At 33.0% G+C, this 22,556-nt stretch overlaps 1 protein-coding gene across 2 annotated transcripts in view; it reads right to left on the bottom strand.

Moving 5' to 3' along the window:
* Positions 1–22,556, bottom strand: part of LOC145689734 (Kv channel-interacting protein 4-like) — a 794,874-nt gene that overhangs the window by 119,512 nt on the left and 652,806 nt on the right. For both annotated transcript variants that reach the window (XM_081763935.1, XM_081763937.1), the window contains exon 4: positions 19,427–19,497. In XM_081763935.1, the coding sequence (XP_081620061.1) occupies positions 19,427–19,497 (71 nt within the window). The remainder of the gene's footprint in view (positions 1–19,426; positions 19,498–22,556) is intronic.

Below are 22,556 nucleotides of genomic sequence, written 5' to 3'. Positions count from 1 at the left end.
CTTACATTCTAACTTAATTCGCAATCAAAAACTCATGATACACTGAGGAAGCTGTGAACCAAAATAAATGTGGGAAGCACTAGTCAAGGCTAGTATTGTTTAGCGAGCAACTAAGTGTTCACTTTAAGTGCATAACACGAAGAAACTTCTTGATTTAGAGAAATTATTTCGTAATTCAAGGAACAAATTTAGAAACTTTCATGAGGCTCTTAAGATTCAATCTAAATTTCACACTAATTCATTATCTTTCTACATTAGTTTAAACTTCATGTTAGGAAAACGTGTATTGGTTTAATATTCGCAATAAATATATATATATTTTTTTAAAATTTATATCAATATAAATGGATTATCTCACTGTATCAAAAAGTAAAGTTATAATTACGTAAAACTATGTATAGCTACAACTTATTAAGTTACAAAGTCATAGTTCAGTTACTCGTGAAGCTGATAATAGTGTCATATATTGTGCTGTTTTTTTTTTTAACGAACTGAATTCAACAGATCATTAACATGGTTCTTGTTTCGGTACATAGTAAAATAATTTTATATTGTCTAGCAAAATCTATTTCCCAATAACATTTTTCCTCTGTGCTTTTGAAAAAGAAAATTACGTAGTTAAAACTAAAACGATATTAGATTTTGAGATTTCAATTTCTATTATTAAACAAAGTTATGTGGTTGCAAATAGATTTTTGATACATATTCACCGTGGCTATCAGTGTAGCTGATTGGATTAGTTTCAAGTTAATTTTCAGTACGTCTTATCTCATTTTTAATATTTAGTAGGGTCATAGGTAGCTTCCGCTTTGAACTGTAGCTCTAAGTCTTATACACCCTAAAGGATGCTAAAAAGCTATGTTAAACTACAAAGATACAAATGTTTTCCTTGTATATGGAGCAAAGACAACAATACAAGCTGGTCGATGTGTTAGCGAAAAAAAATAACTGTGTAGCCTCTCATTTGCAAAGTGAAACCTTTATCGCTGCATAGTTATTTTTACTTAATTACGATGGGGATACCGGATCAGAAAATGTAAAAGCCATCGTGAAAGAGGTTTTCCTCATTCACGCCAGGCAAATGGCGGGATGGTACCTAACATACAGGCCCCAGACTACTTCTTTCCCTTCCCCAATCCTTTCTTATTATCCTTTCCTCGGTTCGTGTGCTCGCAGAGGGACGTCATCCTTCATACGTGACGAGCTAACATGGCTATAGATGCCAAAAACCCAGAAATCTAATTTCTAATCCTAATCTTTTACTTAAGTACGTCATGTTTGCTTTAACTGTTACATTACATTAATTTGTGTGTTTGTGTTCTTAGGCAACACCTTGATTATAAAGGACAGAACCTTCCCTTTATGTAGGTCTTCGGAACTACCACAAGAACTTGAATCCAGTGCGGTTGGCAAGTATGTAAACAGATAATCATGCAAGATCCACCTTCTAGTACGTGTCGTTTCCCACCACACTATATCGCCTTCAAGAGAAATGAATTTACACCTCACTGACCCACAGCTAAGCATTGCATCTTCTTAATATAATGTAGAATTATTATCGGTAGAATTCTTTTAATTAACGATGGAAGTTCTATAAATACGAGTAACTTTTCAAGACAAGTAATTTATTGCCGGCTTTCTTCTGCTATTTTCTCAAACGTGATCAGTAGTTACGCAGCATATCAATTAAAATTTTGTCTTCACCTTAGAGAGTTATACTCCTGTCTCTTTATTGTAAGTTTTCTTCCGGTAAACCTCAAAATATGCATATCTACCTATTTCTATTTCGATCGAAATAGATGTAAGCAGTGTCGTAATATCGTTGTTATTTTAATTATTTTTAGAGTGATATAACTAACGAACAGGGTTCACTAAATAAAATTTGTTGGTTGCATAAGGATCCATCGTATTATGGTTTTTTTACTTTCCGGGACGGAGATTGTTAGCATCTGCTTAAAGTACGATATCTAACAGTCACATTGGTACAATTAGTATAAAGAAAGCTATTAGCTATAGTATAGACTACTAACTTGTAACGACAAAATTATAACTTTACTTATGTAACTTTTCTTAAGAGCTGCCACAGACATACTAGAACATCGAAAAAGTTTGCAATTCTAGTTGGAATCGAACTAAAAGCTACATGTACTAAAGGAAGACGTATTAGTAATTAAGTGGCATGACGTCTATCGATACAAGTTGGAGCGCTCTCTTGTCGTTAAGGGATTAGCGTACGCTCCTTTCGTACAGGAGACTCGGGTTGGATTCCACGTTAAGCTGTAGGTCCACGTCTCATATAGCCTCAATATTGAAAGGGACGCTAAACTTAAAATCAAATCAAATCAAAATCGATAAAACATGAGGACTAACAATAGCATTATGTTATTTTAAAAGACTTTTGATTGGTTAGAATTAGCGTCCCTTCTCAACAACGAGAAGTGGAGGAACCACAGTGATACGTTCAAATGTTATCATGTTTTGAATAGATCCCGGTATTGTGTACAACAAAACGTGCGCCCTAGTTACTAGACTAGCGGCGAGAGCTCGAGGCTTTTGAGTCAACAGTTTTATCCTAGTATCAAACATTTTCTGAACGAAATAATTGAAACGAAATAAAATGAAATAAATCTAAATTCCTGATAGTATTGGATCAGATATAGATACAAAATGATATATGCCACTGTTATATTTTTAAAAAATGAGAGTTAAGAAATAATAGAAGTTCACAAAAGCAATACAAATATGTAACACTCTGCGTGATATAAAGTAATACGTAGGACTAGAGTGAAAAGGGTATCTCTTCTCATTGTGCAGTTGAAACTGTTAGAATCTATTTTACACACACACACACACACAAACCTTTTCCATATATTCTTTTATATATGTATCACGAGCTCTCAACTCAATGACTCGCTTTTCGTTTCGCTTTTGTCGTTCACTAGACTGTGGACAATATGGTTACCCAACATTTGACCATCTCCGCCTGCAATGCCTCTTGGGAATGAAAAGACCATACTAATTATACGAGTGGATACATACTACATAACTCGTATAGCAGTTTCAAATTAAAAAAGACACACACACATATATACATGAAAATAAAAAAAAGTCTGCGAGTATAGAAGAGGGGAAAAAACTGTGTCCGGAACGTGCTTCAATTGTTAGTGGAGAAATTTTCTAAATGGCACTTTCTGTTTTCTGTTCTAGATTAAAAAAGGAATATAGGATCACATGTGCTTTTTCACCCGCTTTTGTTAATTCAAAGACCAGGCTTCAATCAAAGTATAAAAACCAATATATATTCGCTGACACACACACACATACAGTGCAATCGTTTTTCAGATCTTTTGGAAAATTTCAAAACTCTTTTTTGCATTATATATGTATTGATAGACGTGCTAAACTCTCACATTACACTAAATATTGTATGATACTTGAATACAAAATTACAAAACATGAAAAATGCGTAATACGAAAATACATATCAGGTTTCTTGCCGTTAGAATAAAAATTTGGAGTATTTAATATTTATATAAATTTGTTCACACACGCAAAAACTGATGAAAATAATACTTGCTCTGAATATACAAAATGGGCACAAAGTCGCTTTCCCCAATATATGAAGAAATAAAATAAAGAAGATAGATGACTTGACAATCTTTGTTATACTTACAAGTACTGTTTAAACTGTCCCCTCACTAACATGGAGAAGTTGCATGGTGTAAGATCATATGAACGGGATGGTCAATCTGTCGTACCATGACGGCCAATCCATTCATCGAAATATCGATCCAAGCAATCTCTCATAATACCAAAGTGAGGCAGTGTTCCATTGTGTTACCAAGTGAACTGAACGTTTTCGTAATGAAGGTTATTTTCAAGTTCTGGAATGACAACTTCCGGGTACATCTGAAGGTATGTGCCACTAGAAACAATTCCTTCAAGTTTAGGTTACCACAACTCCAAATGCTACCCAAACAGTAACACCAGGAACGTTTAACGTTTCTGTCACAATTTCGTGTGGATTGGTATCATTCCAATAAACACAATTGTATCTGTTTCTGCGACCCTTCATCTTGAATGAAACCCTCAGCTATTAACGAAATTCATTTCCAGAAGTCTCTGTCAGCTTCGTTCTGAATGAGAAACTACTCACAGACTCATCGCGTCGGTACGGATCACCTTGTGCAACGCGTGGAAAAGTTTTGGATGGCAAAATTTCATATTCAGATCCTTTATCATGTTCCTTAAAGAGGGACGTGCCATTTCCAGGTCGTGTGCGAACCTTCTGGGTAGACTTCTTCGCACTAGATACACAGCTTTGAGCAACAAGTTCAGTGTTCCTTTGATTTTGTACACTTCGTGGTCGTTTGGTTTGTAGTAGATCATGCACAGAACATGTAGTTTCGAGATGTTGGTTCAGGTTTCTCATGGCTTGACGTGGTGGAGTTTCAAGACCTGGAAATTTTCTCTTGAATTCTGCTGCCATTACATTTGTGTTACTGTTATGTTTCCACAAAGCTTCTGGCGCGAAAACACATGCTCCTTTGTTAACCCGATGCTGTAGTTGCTTGACTGAAAGTCTATAATTTACCTTAAAAAAGCTAAAATTTAAAAGGGTTAATTTGCGATTAATTTCAATGTAACACAACTTCACTCAGTAAAAAAGCAATTAAATAAAATGCATACGAAAACATGGTTTCCAGTCCCAGCCACACTAAGAGACATAATAGTAACATTCTAGTACAAAAGAAAAAATGCTAACTGATAGCTCGTTTAGTTTTCTTTCTTTACTTGTTATGGCGAAAGTGACATTGTGCTCACCCTGCTTTAAAAAAAAAAAAACTATGTGGCGTATGCGTAAATCCTGTAATTTTTGTACTTAACGTTCGAACATATAACTGAAAATGTATGTTTTATAATATTTTCCGTATAAGTGTTCCATCTATAATTACGAAGGAAGGAACTGTATACAGGCGGTAAGTATCTGCGTCACATACAGTACAGGCGTCACATACATATGGACGTACATAACATATTACTGACATGTAACATACATATACGTATGTAATATACTGAAGACTGTTAGAAATCAAACATCCTTCAGCGGCATAACGTACCATCTAAACGGGAAAAAGGCAGTACTATCCAGCATATGGATAATAAATGCTCCGTACAGAGTTCCATAGTAAACATATAAAATCAGTATATTTGTACAATATACCGCTGTCCGGATAACGGATTTTTCTCAGTACACTACTAGAATTACTTGTAGTAATATCAACTTACATATAAATATATAATCATTGATTATACAATCTATCTGTAGTACTTTCTAAAATTAGAACAGGTTTGGCTATTCTTTCTCTATGTTTATTATTTAATTTGGCAATTCAAACTCCCCCATGGCTATATGAGCGGCCAGTATCACAATTTCTAACTTTCGAGTAGACTCGAAAACAAAGTTCAACATTCCCAGCAAAGCAATTGATAGCAAACTTTCCTGCCATCTCGAGGTGCATTTCCGAAATTAAACTACCTCCATACTATTCTGTGGTCCGATCCCGATCCATTGCGCCTAACAACTCAATTTCGGATACCGAAAGTGGTGTTCACCATTGTCTTCCTCTGATCCGCTCATATGATTAGAGTATACGTCTTCGGTGCAGGAGACGAGGTTCGAATCCTAGTGGGAATTCATGTGGTTCAGATTCCATGTTAAGCTATAGGTCCAAGTTTCATATACGCTCGCTCTTGAAAGGGAAGCTAAAACCCAATCCAATTTGGCACTTTCCCACTTAACTGTTATCTAATTCCTGCCAATAATAATAATAATAATAATAATAATAATAATAATAATAATAATAATAATAATAATAATAATAATAATAATAATAATAATAATAATAAAAGCGTTACGAGGTTTCCATGGCAAAATTACTTCGACTTTTTAAAAAAGCTTTAACAAATACATGCGGATATTTTAAGCGAGTTAAAATAAATTATAGATATAATAAAACAATTAATAATAAAGATGAAGATGATTTAATTAAAATATTAATAAATAGGTGAAGAAAGCGCGATGTAATTGAAGGGTACGAGAATAAATAAGCAAAATAGAAAGAAAATAAAACGCATAGAGAAGGAAACTGAAATTGAATTCTAAGATGTCTCAAGTACCGTAGTTACGGGAATACGAGAATAAAAGGAAAAGCAAAATAAGAAAAAAATAAATATGCGTATACAGTAATAAAAGCACGCAGGGCGTGACTTATTTACTAAAATGTTTCTTATTTTAATTTTTAGGCTTTAATTAATGTCATCATTTATGAGGTCCTCTTTGTCAGTATATCAAAATAATGACAATGTTTAAAGATGAAAATGTATGGGTTTACTTCTCTTCTGGGAAGACTCTGAGGTTATAAAATAAAATCAATAAGATATGTTGGCTCCACAGGATATTATGTGCAATGATAAATAAATACTGATCAGAGTACTAAATATGAAAGTAAATAAAGTCTCCATGGGCTGTATAACTAGATGCTGCAGCGGTGTTTATTAACAGGGTCAGTAAGCTTTCATGAGCTGCGTCAAAAGGAAATGTATCAAGCTGAGATATTAGATCGAAAGGGTGAACTTTCGTATTTTTCGCGAATTTGTTTACTATGATATAATAGGTGAAGAAAATATTTTCATTTGTACAGGAATCACGTAGAATAGGGCTCGAGAACGCGATAGCTTATTCGAAGAGTATGTCCAACTACTTAAAATTTGTCAGGAGCTGAGGTTCAGTCTATATATCTATATGAAAGAATGGAACGTATAAATGTATACGTATATAGGATGATGTAGACATGGATGTTCAAAGTTCTATCAATTAGTCATTTAGCACGTTTAGTCAATATTTAACTTTTAGGTTCATTGTAGCAAACTGAAAAATGAAATGAAATCTTCCAGTTTAACGTTCTACAATTATACCCTTTAGGCTAAGGGAGACAGATGATTAAGCCAAGTGGATGATAACGGAATAAGTCTTGCAATATGAATGTGGAAGGAAACAGGAGTACCCCCAAAAGACGATGTTGTCCACCACAAACTTACTTGGCCACGGATCGAACCAGAGACCCCACTCATCAGAGGTAAGCACTCTACCACTGAGCCACCGTGTCCTCCATTGATTGTATCAACATAAGAATTTTTCATGACAGATGTTTGGTAAACGTAAAACCCAAATATTTTGCTGTTTTATCAGATTCCATTAATATGAATATTTAGGAAACAGGAATTGTGATGAACTTGTTTTTACGTCGTTTCGGACCGGGTGATTATGGTTTTCCTGTGCACCTATAGTTAGACAACAAGACTGCATCATCATACAAACTGATCAACATATTAGAATGACATCGGCAAAGAGGACATTATGTATATTATCTGGCAACTGTAGGAAATCGTCAGTAGATAGGACGTATAGAAGCTGTGAAAAGGCTGTTCCTTGAGGTACTCCACAATGAGCAAAGAGTTGATAAACAAAGTATACTTACCTGAATAGAATCAGTTCTATTATTATGTAATTATTGATCAGTCTGATGTGTTTAGAAGCTAGAATTTGTGCAGTTTCTGCACCACGTTCGCATAATACAAACTGTAGAATACATTTTCTATGTTAAACAGCAATAAACACGATGCTTGTTTACTTTCATTGTAATGATTTGTGATTGTTGAGGATCCAGAGCAAATTATCATGAATACGTATCTAAACCTGGTTCATTGGAAGATGAACATTATTGCTGAGACGAAGGTAGTCTATTAATCACAGTTCTTTCACATACTCAGCTTATTGAAGGTGTGAGAATTGTATTGGACTATGCGAATACACATTGGTAGGATACTTATTTGGCTTCGGAAATATCAAGATTTTTGAAGTTCCATATTTTAGATACATTCGCCTGTTTCCAATATGAAATCCTATTGCATAGGAAGTGTCTACAAAGATAATTAGAGTTCTTTATAAGACAATATTTGATATGAAATTTTGGGACAAAATTTTGCTTGTTCTTGACAGAGGCTTTAATATTGGTCATAGAAATAGACAACTTAATAAGTTTTATGTTCATTATCTACTGCATACAAAATATCAACACAGAGTTTTTATGATTAGATAGTCGGTATAATGCTCTCAAGAAGTGTAATTGTAATAGAGAGAAAGAGAGTAAAGTTTTTTTATTCGTAATTGTTCTAACTCTAGAACTGGATAACATATTTACATTATCTAGATGTGTAAATTTTTAATATCAATTTGTAGTGAAATACACATTATTATATTATTTAATAGACTTTTTATCAATCTATTTTATAATAAAATATGGATAATACTGTACGAGAATAAAAGTAAACGTATTACAGCGTCTGGTCTCTATTCAAGAATAATTGGAACAAAACGAGGAATTAAAATGGGTCATTTAAAAGATCGAAATAATAATTAATTTTGTAATTTTAATTACTAGGGATGCACACGATATAAGAGTTAAGGCTGTCTTGTCTCAAAAATGATCTCTAAAAGTGATGTCTCGACTCGAAAATGTATATTTCTCTATTGGAAGAGCTGTGTCTCGACTCGAATTTTGTCAGAAAAATTCTGTCTGGACTCGTCTCGTGCGCATCTCTATCAAATACGATAATTGCCAATTTGCTAACACTTTCGGCTTATGAAATCGAAATGATGCCAATAATTTTTTAACATAAAGGAAAATTAAGTAATATAATTGACATCAACTGCAGGGGACGGTTTTCGAATTTTAAATTTTGGGTAGGCCCGCTCCTTCGCTTATGAATACGTATACACATTTGATTGATTAATGACAGTAGGAAATTACTTTCAGTGATTGGTGCTATTTGTTAAACAATTATCTACCATTAATATAAATAGTGGAAAATATATTTACTCTTTATTGTATATTTTAGCGTCTATATATTTTTCAAAATTTTTGTATAGGCCTGTGCCTACTCGGGCTACTCGCTAAAACCGCCACTGATCAACTGACTAAGGTTTGCTACCAGTAGCAAATGGAACAGGGTGCAATATGAAGATCGTTTAGAACACATCATGTCTTTTGGATCATTGTTTGGTGTAATAAACATAGGGAAGAACATTTTAGATGACCATTTTTCCTAGTCCTTTTATGGCTGCGAATCTGAACTGATTGTCACAAACAATCCGACTAGGCATTCAGAGAACTGAAATGAGAAATTATGAAGGTAACATCTAGAAATTCGGACTTGTCAATCTTTAATTTAAATTATATTCTGGAAAGGTCTTACCATTGGGTTTCCCTGTATTTAGGGACGGTTCTGAACAGAATACAAGCTGGAACAGAAAGTAATTTATAATACCGTACAGGTTATCCTGTCATGATTATTTTGCTAGTTAAATTTTTCTCTTCTAAAATACTGTAGAAATTACTGTGAAATCTACTGAGACAAATAAAAAATCTATAAAAATATGTAAATATTTTCTTTTTCTTTCAGTATTTTATGTACTTCTTTTTGACTACGTAAAAATGAAGATATTCTGTGATTGATGTAATTAGTTCCTTGACTAAGCATGGGATTAAGAGCTGGACTATCCACATAGCACCGGATGTTCCAAACACCACCCACTTTAAGTGGACTGTTCCTATTTGTAACTGTGTGCTAAAGCTCTTATAACTGACGTAGCGATTATGGTTGCAACAAACCACCAACGTTGAACACAGACACAAACACTCACACACACAAAGACAGTACAAACGACACAGAGATGACATTGGTCAAGTTTTCAAGCAAAATAGATGGTTATATTCTGATTACTCATGGTGAGTAGAATAGAAAAAAGGAAAAGAACATGTAAAGCATAAGAAGTGCCTTTTGTACAAAACTCATTTTTTTTTGTCGGATTAGGATTTTTTGAAATTGAAATGCCACTGAAAGGAACGAAAAAAAATTAGAGAGAATTGACATTTGAAAAGCAGTCACTAAACCCATGTTACAAATACAAGAGGATTTCTTTTAGGGTAAAATTCATCAAAGCAGGGACGAATAAAACAGATCTCCACGAACAAGTGAATAAAAATTCAACAACTACATTCGATCACCCATTTTTTTAAAGAAGGGAAACAAGTTAACAGTGATTTTGTACTGCTGTACTATGTTGTTCTCACATGCATGGGAGTAATAAAGTATACACATTCAAATTTTATTTCTGGAAAAAGGATATTTTTGGTTCACAAATGGGTTATCTTCACGAAAATGAAGTATATACTAGAATACAAGAATTCTTTACCCAACACCATCGATTCTTGCTTGCCAAAAGAGCATGACTGACGTCAGATTTTTAACGGAAAGCTTTACATTGAAACAGAGAATATATCTCTAGATTAACGTAAGTGTTATTCGATTTTATCGTTTTAAAAGGCTTGGGATATAAAACGTTCATCTATACTTCTCTATGAATTTCGTTTCATGCAGTATTCATTAATGGGGTCACTAAAAGTTTAAGAATGTCTATAATTTATATCTTATGAATCTAACTTGAAATATATTGCATCCAAAACATGGTTTGGTTTAAAGTTTTGCTGAGCCAATTTACTAGTTACGTCGATTGACTAAATTTTATATCGGTTAATCGGATATAATTAATAGTTGTATCACACTTTAATCGACTTTATATAGTGTTTAAAAATTAGCAAAAAAAAAAAAAAAACTTCCTCTTTGCTCTTACTTTTAAGCTAAAATAAAGTTATTTACATCCTTTCACTATTTTTGAAACCTGATTGGATAGTAAGATTCACTCCATACTTTACAGCGGGAGGTACAAATTACATACGTGCTTTGAGACAAGCCTGGATATATATAGAGAATACATTATAAGAGTTCTCCATGGATTATTGTAGAGAGACAAATGTTAGAACTAATTTTGTAGCACCTATGATTATTTCAATAATATTTCGTGATAAATTCTATATATGAATTGAGTACCATAACTTATGCTTCAATGCAATAGAAGTAGTTGGTTAAAATTGAAAATGTATATTTCTACCAACTAAAACATCGGCCATGCTGATCGCTCACTTTGAAACTACGTGTCCTTATTTTAATGAATAAACATTGGTCATGAAATCAATATATTAATTTAATATGATGTATGGACATTGTTAATCAATTTGTTGTGAGTACATATTATTATTATTATTATTATTATTATTATTATTATTATTATTATTATTATTATTATTATTATTATTATTATTATTATTATTATTAATAGTAATAGTAACGCTGTCGCAATAGAATTTTAAGAAAACAATATTAATTAATCCTCACATGTTTGGTAGGGAGTGGTTTCAACTAAACAAAGACGACGGATATGGCTTACAAGCTTCAACTTATTACCATTTGATGAATTATATCCTAAAATATAAAATTTCAAATGGATGCAAAATAGTGTATTACGTAATAGGAAAATAAGTTTCAGATCTAAACCTATGAAAGGACAAAGAAGCAAAAGATCTGTAAAAGCATTTTTGGACTTAAATTCTTTATCTAATTTACGATACCAAACAAATGACTTGACTTTCTAATTATTTATATCTGCCATTCTCAAATCTCAAACATTAAATTATTTGGTTAAAACATGATTATATAGTATGGCTCGAAACAATTCGAACCGGACATAGAATCCCAACCTGTACAGAGTTCACATGAAAATATACACCCTCATTTGTGAAGGCTAATGCCACCCAAGGACGTTATGAGATTTAAAAAAAACTTCAGCATGTAGAGGAGGTGTAGTATATACCACTCCCTGTCTGTTTTTATCCCCCAGGTTTTTCCAGGTATTCATTTGAGAGATGCTGGCCGAAGCTATCAGCCCCATTTGAACGCCATTGCAGTTCTTCAGAATTCAGAAGAAATGAGTAAATATTGATATTCAATATACTCCATTATGCTACCAGTCTCATCCTATTGAATTACGGGAACGTAAAGTACAAAGTATTTCAATACGCAAAACTCATAATCATAGTATCGTATCACTGTTGCATAACACTAAAAATAATAAATAAAACATATTAGAATTTCCTTTCGTCAAAAGAACAACGGACAACTGCTTGTGGTGTATAGCGTGACGAAAAATATTGCCAAACCCTCCTTTTCTTGGTTTCAGGAAAGAGTCCACTTAGATGGCCCGGTGAAACTAGATTTCTGGATCTATCTATCTATCTATCTATCTATCTATCTATCTATCTATCTATCTATCTATATATATATATATATATATATATATATATATATATATATATATATATATATATATATATATATATATGTAAGGTTGATAGAGATATTTCGTTGTAATTACTGTAATGGTTGGTTTCAATTTTTTCCTTGTTATCATCTATGATCCTTGCTACTATTTTAAATTATGATCTATTTCACATCTGTAGATTGTTGTACTGGAAAATGCAAGATTCAATTAAACTTATGGAAAATTATTCAATAGAAATTTCACAAGAGTACAATGATAGTTTTTTCGGCTTCTGATACAGAACCTTCTCATTGAGTTTTTAAAAAGATTGATTAACGACTGGAGACTTATCACTAGAACAATTCTGAAAGAAAAAATATATAAGTTAAGAAAGGGAATTTTACGCAAGCTGATTTGATTGTTTTTCACAAACATTATCAGCCTTATTCTGTATTTAAATTTTAAGTGTAATACCTCAAACGTAAAATATCTTCCTTCAATTTATACAATTGAAATATTTTCTTGTTCCTTAAAACGAGAATATAATAAAAGGAAGTATGTTTTATTTTGACTAGTGTTGATAGTACGAATGACAATTTTTCAGTTGGGGTCGCGGTGGTTGAGTGGTAGAGCGTTCACCTCTAGTGCCTGGGGTCCTTGGTTCGATCCCAGCTCGCGCCAAGTGAACTTTCTGGTGGACAAACACCATGTACCGAAGTTTTCTTGGGGTTCTCCCGTTTCCTCTCACTTTCTTCATTCCACCATTTCATTCATTTCTCATCATCACCGTCTCCTTTAGCCTAACCGGCAAAACTATGGGACATAAAACTTAAATATTTCATTTTTTTTTTTTTCAAAATTTTTCAGTTGCAATTTTTAGGTCAAACCCAGCCTGGGAAGCCATCTTTCCTGTGGTTTAACGCCTACTTCGTATGCAACCAAATAAGCTCATTTGTGATGTGGGTTGCATATATATCCAGGTAAGTTTAAACTTAATACCAGATCGAGGGTTTCATTGTGAGGTAATGATAATGCATAGCATAATCGGAACCAGGAAACTTAAAACTTTTATCTTCATACAAGAGTTTTACCTAAAGTAGATTTCACTGTCTCAGCTTCAGTGTTATTATATTATATATATTATTCCACAGTGTTTCAGATTTTAACGGTGAAATGGTAACTCGATTCCGTCTGATGATTAAATATTCATTTTCCTTGGTGTACCGGAGGGTTAGTAGTGCTCCAGGTATATGATTCGTTTCCAAATCATATGAGCTTCTGGTGGATCATGAATATTGTATCAATAAATTTTCTCGTTCATTTCTTCTCATTATCTTCATTGATCGTTCTTCAATAGTATTATTCTCTTCCTTTCTATGGAGAGTATGTTTTAATTTCAATTTATTTTCTCTCAGTGTAGAGTGATTCTAAGTGCAAATTTCAATGTGAAAAAGAATAAAATATATCCCATACTTTGAGTTTAATTTTATTTAGTACTCGTGTAACATTCAACGCATCTTAAGAAAGGTTTAAATATGGTACAGTTGACTCTCATTATCTGTTTAACCTTTAATTTCTGTTTTTTTTTTTGCGTGGTGTTTTTACCCTTGATTTAAGAAGTTTCCCGAACCTATCCAAAGTCAACATCAAAATATGTGTTTCGTTACAAAATTGATTCAACTTAAAATGTACAAAACTTGTTTTCCAAGATACCGAATGTTCGTCGTCGCAGAAACACTGGTCCACCCTTGAGTGGACCCGCGTAGCGTAGTCGCTAACGCTCTCGCATTTGGTTCGAGCGGTCCCGGGTTCGATTCCCGGTGGGGCACTCAGTCGAAAAGGTGTAAGAACGCTTTTTCAGCCCAGCCACCCTGAATGATGTTTTCCTGGATCTTCCTCATTCACACCAGGCAAATATCGGGGTGGTACCTAACTTATAGGTCCCAGGCCGCTTCCTTCCTTCCCCAATCCTTTCTTCCTTCTCTTTCCCCGGATAATGTGCTCACCAAGGGACGTCATCCCTCAAAACGTGACGGGCTAAATGGCCTTAGATGCCGAGAGCCCAGAAATCTAAAATCCTAATCCTGGTCCACCCTTGAATCATATTCCATGTTAATTCAATCTAATCGGATGACATTGTACTTAGCTAAGATTTTGGTGTTCATTGTTCACTCAATTTCTTAGTCTACTCTATGTTTCTTTCGAATAGCTTCATCGTGTAGAACGTGATTTTTTTTTACGAGAAAAATATTCGAAATCTTTCAGTTGACTCGATTTAACTGTCCTTATACATTTGTTAATGTGTACATTGTGTGAAGCTCCACGATATATAACCCGTTTATTCGTTACATTTTACTCGGAATTTTCAATGTAGAACTTTGCTTTGAAAAAAAAGTCCTGACACTTTATCATTTCTGCGAATTAACTCCCAATTCTCAGATTCATGTAATACAAAATGATACTGTTTCATATAGTGCTGTTACGGTAACTTTATGTCTGAATAGCTACTAGTTATCACTAATAACTGGTTAGATATTTCCCTCTTACAACAACTAACGATAGTTAGTTATTACAGCTTATTGTGTCTATATAGTGTTCTCATTTCCTACTTGTAAGGAATGATAGGGTATAGTTCACATATTTTGTGGTTGCAACAAGATATTATGCCACTTTGTATTTACAGTTTATTAAAAGAAAATATTTTTTTCCGTTTCGAGTCGCGAAATCGATTTGTTTCTTAACTATTCACTCTCTTTTAATTTCCTTAATAATATAGTTCTCAGTTGATAACACTATCTAAGTACTTAAAGTAAACTTATTCATCTTCTCTAACTGATACCAGCTAAAAATGTAAAATTCTAACTGAAAATTAAAAAAAAAAGAAATCTAAAATGAAAATGAACATCAAGTAGTGTCACGTGTATACTACGTGGAGGATTCTGCTTTGTATGGTATCATATTATTCTCAATTAATATCAAAACCAGAACTGAAAGCACATTTCTACTATTGTCGGTTTTTGCAGAGAAATTAGGGTAGAGATTAAATATATATTCTTGAGAATGCTTGATTGATTACAGGAAACTGTTTCTTGCTATCTATTATCATTTTATTCTATGGCGATCAACGTTGAAACCGGAAGTTGTAAATTTTCTGCCACTTCTCACTTGAACAGAAGGTTCAGAGATAAGATGGTAGCTATTCTTAGAATGCTAAATCGATTTCAAGAAAACAGCCTCTCGTTGTTATAGTTTTTGGTCTAGGTAGATCAATATTAAAACCGGAATTTGTAGTGAATTTTTATCACTTTCCCTTTTTAGTAGTGAGTGAGTTAAGGATGGAAATAGGATGTATTTTCGGACACTTATTTGAGTACAGGAATTCGATTCTCGCTATGTATTACCGTTTTTACTCTACACTAATCAACGTTAAAACCGGAAATGATAGATTTTTATCACTTCCGGTTCGAATATCAGATCAATCAACGAACTAGATTCCTAACTTTTATCCTTCTATATCCTGGCCAAAATTGATGGTGATCTATAAGCACCTTAGTTCTTTGAGATTTTTATATCTCCTGATCGGACACACACACGGACAGAACGGTAAATATATAAAGGACTTTTAGACAGGGTAAATATAAAAAGGAGTTTTAGAAAGGGTAAATGCATAAAGGAGTTTTAGACAGGGTAAATATATAAAGGAGTTTTAGACAGGGTAAATGTGTAAAGAAGTTTTAGACAGGGTAATATATAAAGGAGTTTTAGAAAAGGTAAATGCATATAGGAGTTTTAGACAGGGTAAATATATGAGAGTGTTTTAGAAAGGGTAAATATATAAATGAGTTTTAGAAAGGGTAAATGTATAAAGGAGTTTTAGACAGAGTAATATATACAGGAGTTTTAGAAAGGGTAAATGTATAAAGGAGTTTTAGACAGGGTAATATATAAAGGACTTTTAGACAGGGTAAATATATAAAGACGTTTTAGACAGGGTAATATACAAAGGAGTTTTAGAAAGGTTAAATGCATAAAGGAGTTTAAGACAGGGTAAATATATAAAGGAGTTTTAGAAAGGGTAAATATATGCAGGAGTTTTAGAAAGGGTAAATATATAAAGAAGTCTTAGAAAGGGTAAATGTATTATATAAAGGAGTTTTAAACAGGGTAAATATATACAGGAGTTTTAGAAAGGGTAAATATATAAATGAGTTTTAGATAGAGTAAATATATACAGAAGTTTTAGAAAGGGTAGATGTATAAAGGAATCTTAGAAAGGGTAAATATATAAAGGACTTTTAGAAAGGGTAAATATATAAATGAGTTTTAGACACGGTAAATGTATAAAGACGTTTTAGACAGGGTAATATACAAAGGAGCTTTAGAAAGATTAAATGCATAAAGGAGTTTAAGACAGGGTAAATACATAAAGGAGTTTTAGAAAGGGTAAATATATGCAGGAGTTTTAGAAAGGGTAAATATATAAAGAAGTCTTAGAAAGGGTAAATATATAAAGGACTTTTAGACAGGGTAAATATATAAATGAGTTTTAGACAGGGTAAATGTATGAAGACGTTTTAGACAGGGTAATATATAAAGGAGTTTTAGAAAAGGTAAATGCATAAAGGAGTTTTAGACAGGGTAAATATATAAGAGAGTTTTAGAAAGGGTAAATATATACAGGAGTTTTAGAAAGGGTAAATGTATAAAGGAGTTTTAGACAGGGTAAATATATATAGGAGTTTTAGAAAGGGTAAATGTATAAAGGAGTTTTAGACAGGGTAATATATAAAGGAGTTTTAGAAAGGGTAAATGCATAAAGGAGTTTTAGACAGGGTAAATATATAAAGGAGTCTTAGAAAGGGTAAATATATAAAGGAGTTTTAGACAGGGTAAATATATATAAAGGAATTTTAGAAGTGTAAATATATAAAAAGAGTTTTTACTAAAGCAAAGTCCTTAACAATGAAAAAACATTGAAATAAATAAGAAAATGAAGATAGATTAACAAACAAAATAAAAAACATATGTGTAAATAATAGTAGAGCAATAGTGTAATAATGAAAAATAAGGGTAATAAGGGCAATAGTGTAATAATGAAAAATAAGGCCTGATGGTTCACTCTTACGTTGGTGCAAATTCTATGGAAATTAGAGTCAATGTAAATCCATAGTGACCACTCCCAACAATAAGAAATTGTCTCCTTTTGCAACACAATGGACACTTTGATTTATCAATTATGTCAACTTATGGATAGTTGGTTATCAAAATGAAATGATATAAACAATCCTCGACCAACGTGGTAACTATGCTCAACAAATTCTTTTAAACTTTTTGTCCGTTTTGTCGTGAAAAGATAAAATGTGTTTAAATATAAAGGATAGAAATGTATATATATGTCTATTTCATATATACATATGCTCGTAAATATATAGATAATACTAAACAAGTACGTATACAATAACATTTTGAGGAAAATCACAGACTGGAAGTATGGTCATAGAGAGAGAGATACATAAGCAATCGAGTAAAACATGTGGAAATTTCAATTACAAACTAAGAACAAGAAAAAAGTCACATGACATATCTCCCGTAATTACATACAGAATTGAAGCAGATGATATATTTGCAAATCGTGCACTGTGCGCGCACATTTAACCCTTTTTTGCCTTCAGTAATTGGATACAAAACGGAAAAAAAGGAAGAAAATGAGTTTAGAACGAAATCAATATATCAAAATACAGAGCAGAGCTCTATAAATTTGTTGTTTTTTTGTTTCCCCCATTAATCCCAAAGGTAAAATCCTGAGAGAGCACATTAATCATTGTGTTCTCTGGGGAGTTCTAAAAAAAAAGCCGATTTTAAACTTGAATACAAATTTAGCGGAAACAAAAAGGCGAACACAAAAGTCTTTTTGTTTTAAATTTCCGAAATAATATTATACAAAACACCGAAATACTATTTATAGCTAACATTCTCTCTATATATATATGTTTATCCTCAAACATTTAAAATAATCCATATGTATGTTATATTTTTACAAAAAATAATGGATGGAATGTTTTCACTATTGAATTAATTGACTGACGACAAAAATAGATTAAATATAAAAGATGAAAATATATTCTGATCAGATATAAACGTTCGAATTCAGTATACCGAAGACTAATCGGGTTTGTAATTTTTGATTTTGTTTAATGATGTCAATCAAATTGATTAAATTTTCTTTCCCTAAATTTATCATTACGCAAATGTATTAATCACAAAGGTGGCATCATGAAAGACATGAGTTGAGTTGATTTTGAGTTTAACGTCCCTTTCAGCAGCGAGGCTATATGAGACGTGGACCTACTGATTAACGGGGACTCCGAACCACACCGGGAATCGAACCCGGGTCTCCCACGACAAAAGCGCGTATTCTAACCGCTTAGCCACAAAGGAGCTCTCAGGAAAGACATTTTGTTATTAACGCACACACTATCTGTGGATACAAGCTAAAATATGGAATGCGCGTATGACGATGTTAGATCGATCTCCTCCTGAAAGACGTCTAAACGGTTAGTGAATTTTACTAATATGTTGCTAATATATATGTTACAAAAGCAGGATAATAAACTCTGGTAGAGCGATTAACTCTGATGCGTGGTGTCACTGGTTCGATTCCCATCCATCAGTGAGTGTCAGTGAGTTCTCTCAGGGTACGCCAGTTTCCTCCCACATTCTCATTCCACCGATTCTTTTATCTTCATTCATTTACCTTAATCATCCGTTTACCTTAGCCTTAGATCATAATCATGGAACCTTAAACTATAAGACTTAATTTCATTTCTTTCATTAGTTATCGAACGCAAACATCAAAAGTGAGTTTCCTAAACATTAGGCACGACATATTCACATAGTTTATTAGCCGATAACATCTCCCAAAACCATGTCTGAACAAAATCTGAATCCCAATTACTATTAACTATCCCATTAATTAAAACAAACTTCACTTATACCTAGCTATAATTTAAGAAAAAAAATTCATACTTCTCTGGGTTAAATCTACCTACATACATTCACCTAGTCTTTCTCTCCTTGCGAACATATAAATTTTCGTTTCCAGAATTAAAGAAATTACATATAATAAATGATGAGAAACTAACTCACCTCGAAGCTGATTTTTCCAGTCTGGTTATGCTTAATGGTGTTGAACACGTAATGAGCGTACTGGCTAGCGTCTGTAACAAAAGAGAAAAGAAGAACAGAGTATCAATCACTGTTTATCTGACAAGAAACTGGACACACAAAACAATAGATGACCAGAAATATTAATCGTTTTTATATATCATTAAGCCACATTCAAGAAGAAGACACTATCCATTTATGACAACTGACATCACAGACAAGATCTGTGACTGACACTGTAGTACTAAATGATGTCATGGCATCATAATCTTAAAAGTATGATAAGAAATAACGAGTGCAGATATCAATTATTAACAGCGTTTTCTGGACTTTGTAGGATGGTCTATGTTCCTGTTTTTTTTATTTCAAATGTTCCAAAAAAATAAAAAAAATAAAAAAATGCTGATAGTGATAATAAATCTTTCTTTAGTGGAAAATATACGTGACTAAAAGAAAAATATTAACTGTAATACACAATTTGATTTTGAACTGATAGTATCTTCTAGTGGCACAATGCAGACAGTTCTTTTAATCCGGGGGAGGGGCAAATAAAATGTGAGAGGCTGTACTAAAACATTATTTGCTAAAGAATATGACCCGCACAAGAGTGACGTGTGATCACCGGGGATAAAACCATCCGAAAGTACGTCTGAAATAAACATTACATGTGCTATTCTGCAAACAGTTGCAATCAACACACTATGTATTTGAGCGCCATAAAGACGAAGAAGTACTTATTTTGCTGTGAGGACTTCAATATGTTTTGTTCTTTGGGAAGCCGGTCAAATGTGTTCAAATAAAAATTATATTTGCTCACTTGAATTTATTTAAATTTAAATTCACACCGTAAAAATTTATTCTGTTTATATATATACGGATGAAATTACACTGTTATTCAACATATTCCCTTCTGAGACTGATGCACTTGGTACAGAAATGTTGGAACTTTTCTAACCCTTGCAAATAATATCAATTGGTTGGGCATGAAACCAGGTGTCAATTCTACAATTAAACTTTGCAACTTCTCACTTTGTGCTTTGCAATTTGCAACAATATTTCTGTTCTACGAAAAATAAATTCTGCAAAATGCAAAGCAAAAAGTTCCAAAGGTGTTGAAGAAATTTCTGATGCATAGTCCATCATCATGAAACTGAAAAGGACAAATCAAAAGTTTGCAAAGTTGTGTCATATTTTGCAAAGAGAAGTTTCGCTTTGCTTGAATATCTGAGTAAAAGCCATTGTCATTTATGAAATGCTTCTGTGGTCAATATATTCATCAAGTGCGGATGACATCCCGCTATATATACTCTCTCTTTAAGCAAACCCGGGAACTTTTCAGCATTCCCTCTCAAGCATCAATGTTTTCTAAATGGCCATGTATTTTTAAGTAAAATTACAATCTTCGTCATACCACAAATTGGTTGAGCTGGTAGCTGGATTTAACTATGTCCATATGAAGGTTTTATTAAATGCAAATCCCTAATGACGTAAAAAAAGTGGGAATGAGACTACAAAGTTCACGAAGTGAACACTAGTTTAGATAGAGTAGTGTTAAAGAAAAATATTAACACAAATGCTCATTATCCTTACTCATATTGTAGTCAAATGCTAAGTGGATCGTTTATTTTATCCAGTTTTTCAAACATTCTGAACCAAATATAACTGTTCTTTCCTCGTTTGAATGTAAATTAAAAGAGGTAAGAAAAAGAGTAGTTCTGACACAATACTGCGAAACAAATAGATGTGTCATTTATGAAACAAAGTTTAAAAGCATTATGTAAAACAGAAGGGAAGAAAATCGAATACCAAGTTTTACTAGTTATTTAGTTTTCCGTAAACCAACCTGAGATCTTGCGTTTCCAAAGCTCCCGTGACGCTTTATTCCTATTGCTATAAAAATATCAAAGTGTATAATGATCTCTTTGTCGTCAATCCCACGACTAGTCTGCAAGACCATGGTGTAGTTCGTAATAAATAGGTTTTTGTTGTTGAAATTTAAGAAGACACGTAAAGGGAAACAAACGAGTTTTCGAGCAAATAACTGTCACTGAACTTCAACTGTATGCGATTTCGAAAAGGAAATGTCCTGTTATGAAAGAGAGACAACGATGTACTGTTATTTCTATAAATCGCAAAATTAGCGTCACTTCAATAAGAAAATACAGTCATAGGTGTATCACATTTTGATATTGAAGTTTTCGTTTGCATACCATTTCTATAATTTCATGTACTTAGGTAGCAAACTGGACTGAGCAGAAAACTACCTACTATTATATACAAAGGTAATGAAGAGCAACATTCGTTAATGAAAATTCATTTCTGTTTGTGTTGTTTGATAATGAGAGACAGAATTGTACTTTGACTATAACATTTAGAGTATTAATTACTTTTTGGGGTAACGATAATTCTAGTCGATCAACAAAGAATGCCTTTTCTGGTATTGTAAAGCAGTGCAGTGATCCCTAGATAATAATCTAGACGCTCGCAACTCACAAGTAGATGAAGATACATCAGAACAGACAGCGCCGGATTTACGTATAAGCTCAAGACGCTATAATTTAAGGCTTCATTCTCTTCGGGGCCTCAAGAAATTAAAGAAGAAAACTAGATGTGCATTTTCAAAATATAAGATGAAACAAAATGAAACAAAACCTACGTACCGCAACAGTGTTTTGTGTTATATAAGACTCCTATGATGTAAATAATGGAGTTGTTTCTGTTAGCCTGCCCTCTCATGTATCATTAGTTTGCTCATTTTTCTATATAGGGCGCCTACATTCTGCATAGAAATTGCATTACAACATATAGGATATATTCAACACACACACACATACACATAAATAGTAAAAAATTGTCATTAACAGAGGGCAGCTGAGCATGTAAGGGGCCTCATTACCTTCAACAGCTTAGGGCCTTATCAAACATAGATTCGGGTATGAGAACATATTTGAAATGATCTGAATGGTGTTATAAAAGATACAAAGAGAGAAAAGATTGTTTTTTGTTCCTGTTTTCTTCCGTTATCTCGGTAAAAAGTATAATTATAAGTTGAACCCCATGTTAAAGAGTCTTTTCAAAATTAAAATTTGTAGTAGTAATATTAAACTGTACA

Source organism: Thermobia domestica, chromosome 1, assembly GCF_964235325.1.
Source record: "Thermobia domestica chromosome 1, izTheDome1.hap1.1, whole genome shotgun sequence".
Lineage (NCBI taxonomy): Eukaryota > Metazoa > Arthropoda > Insecta > Zygentoma > Lepismatidae > Thermobia > Thermobia domestica.
The sequence above is the reverse complement of the archived record's forward strand: the minus strand, read 5'-3'. Positions and strand labels throughout refer to the sequence as shown.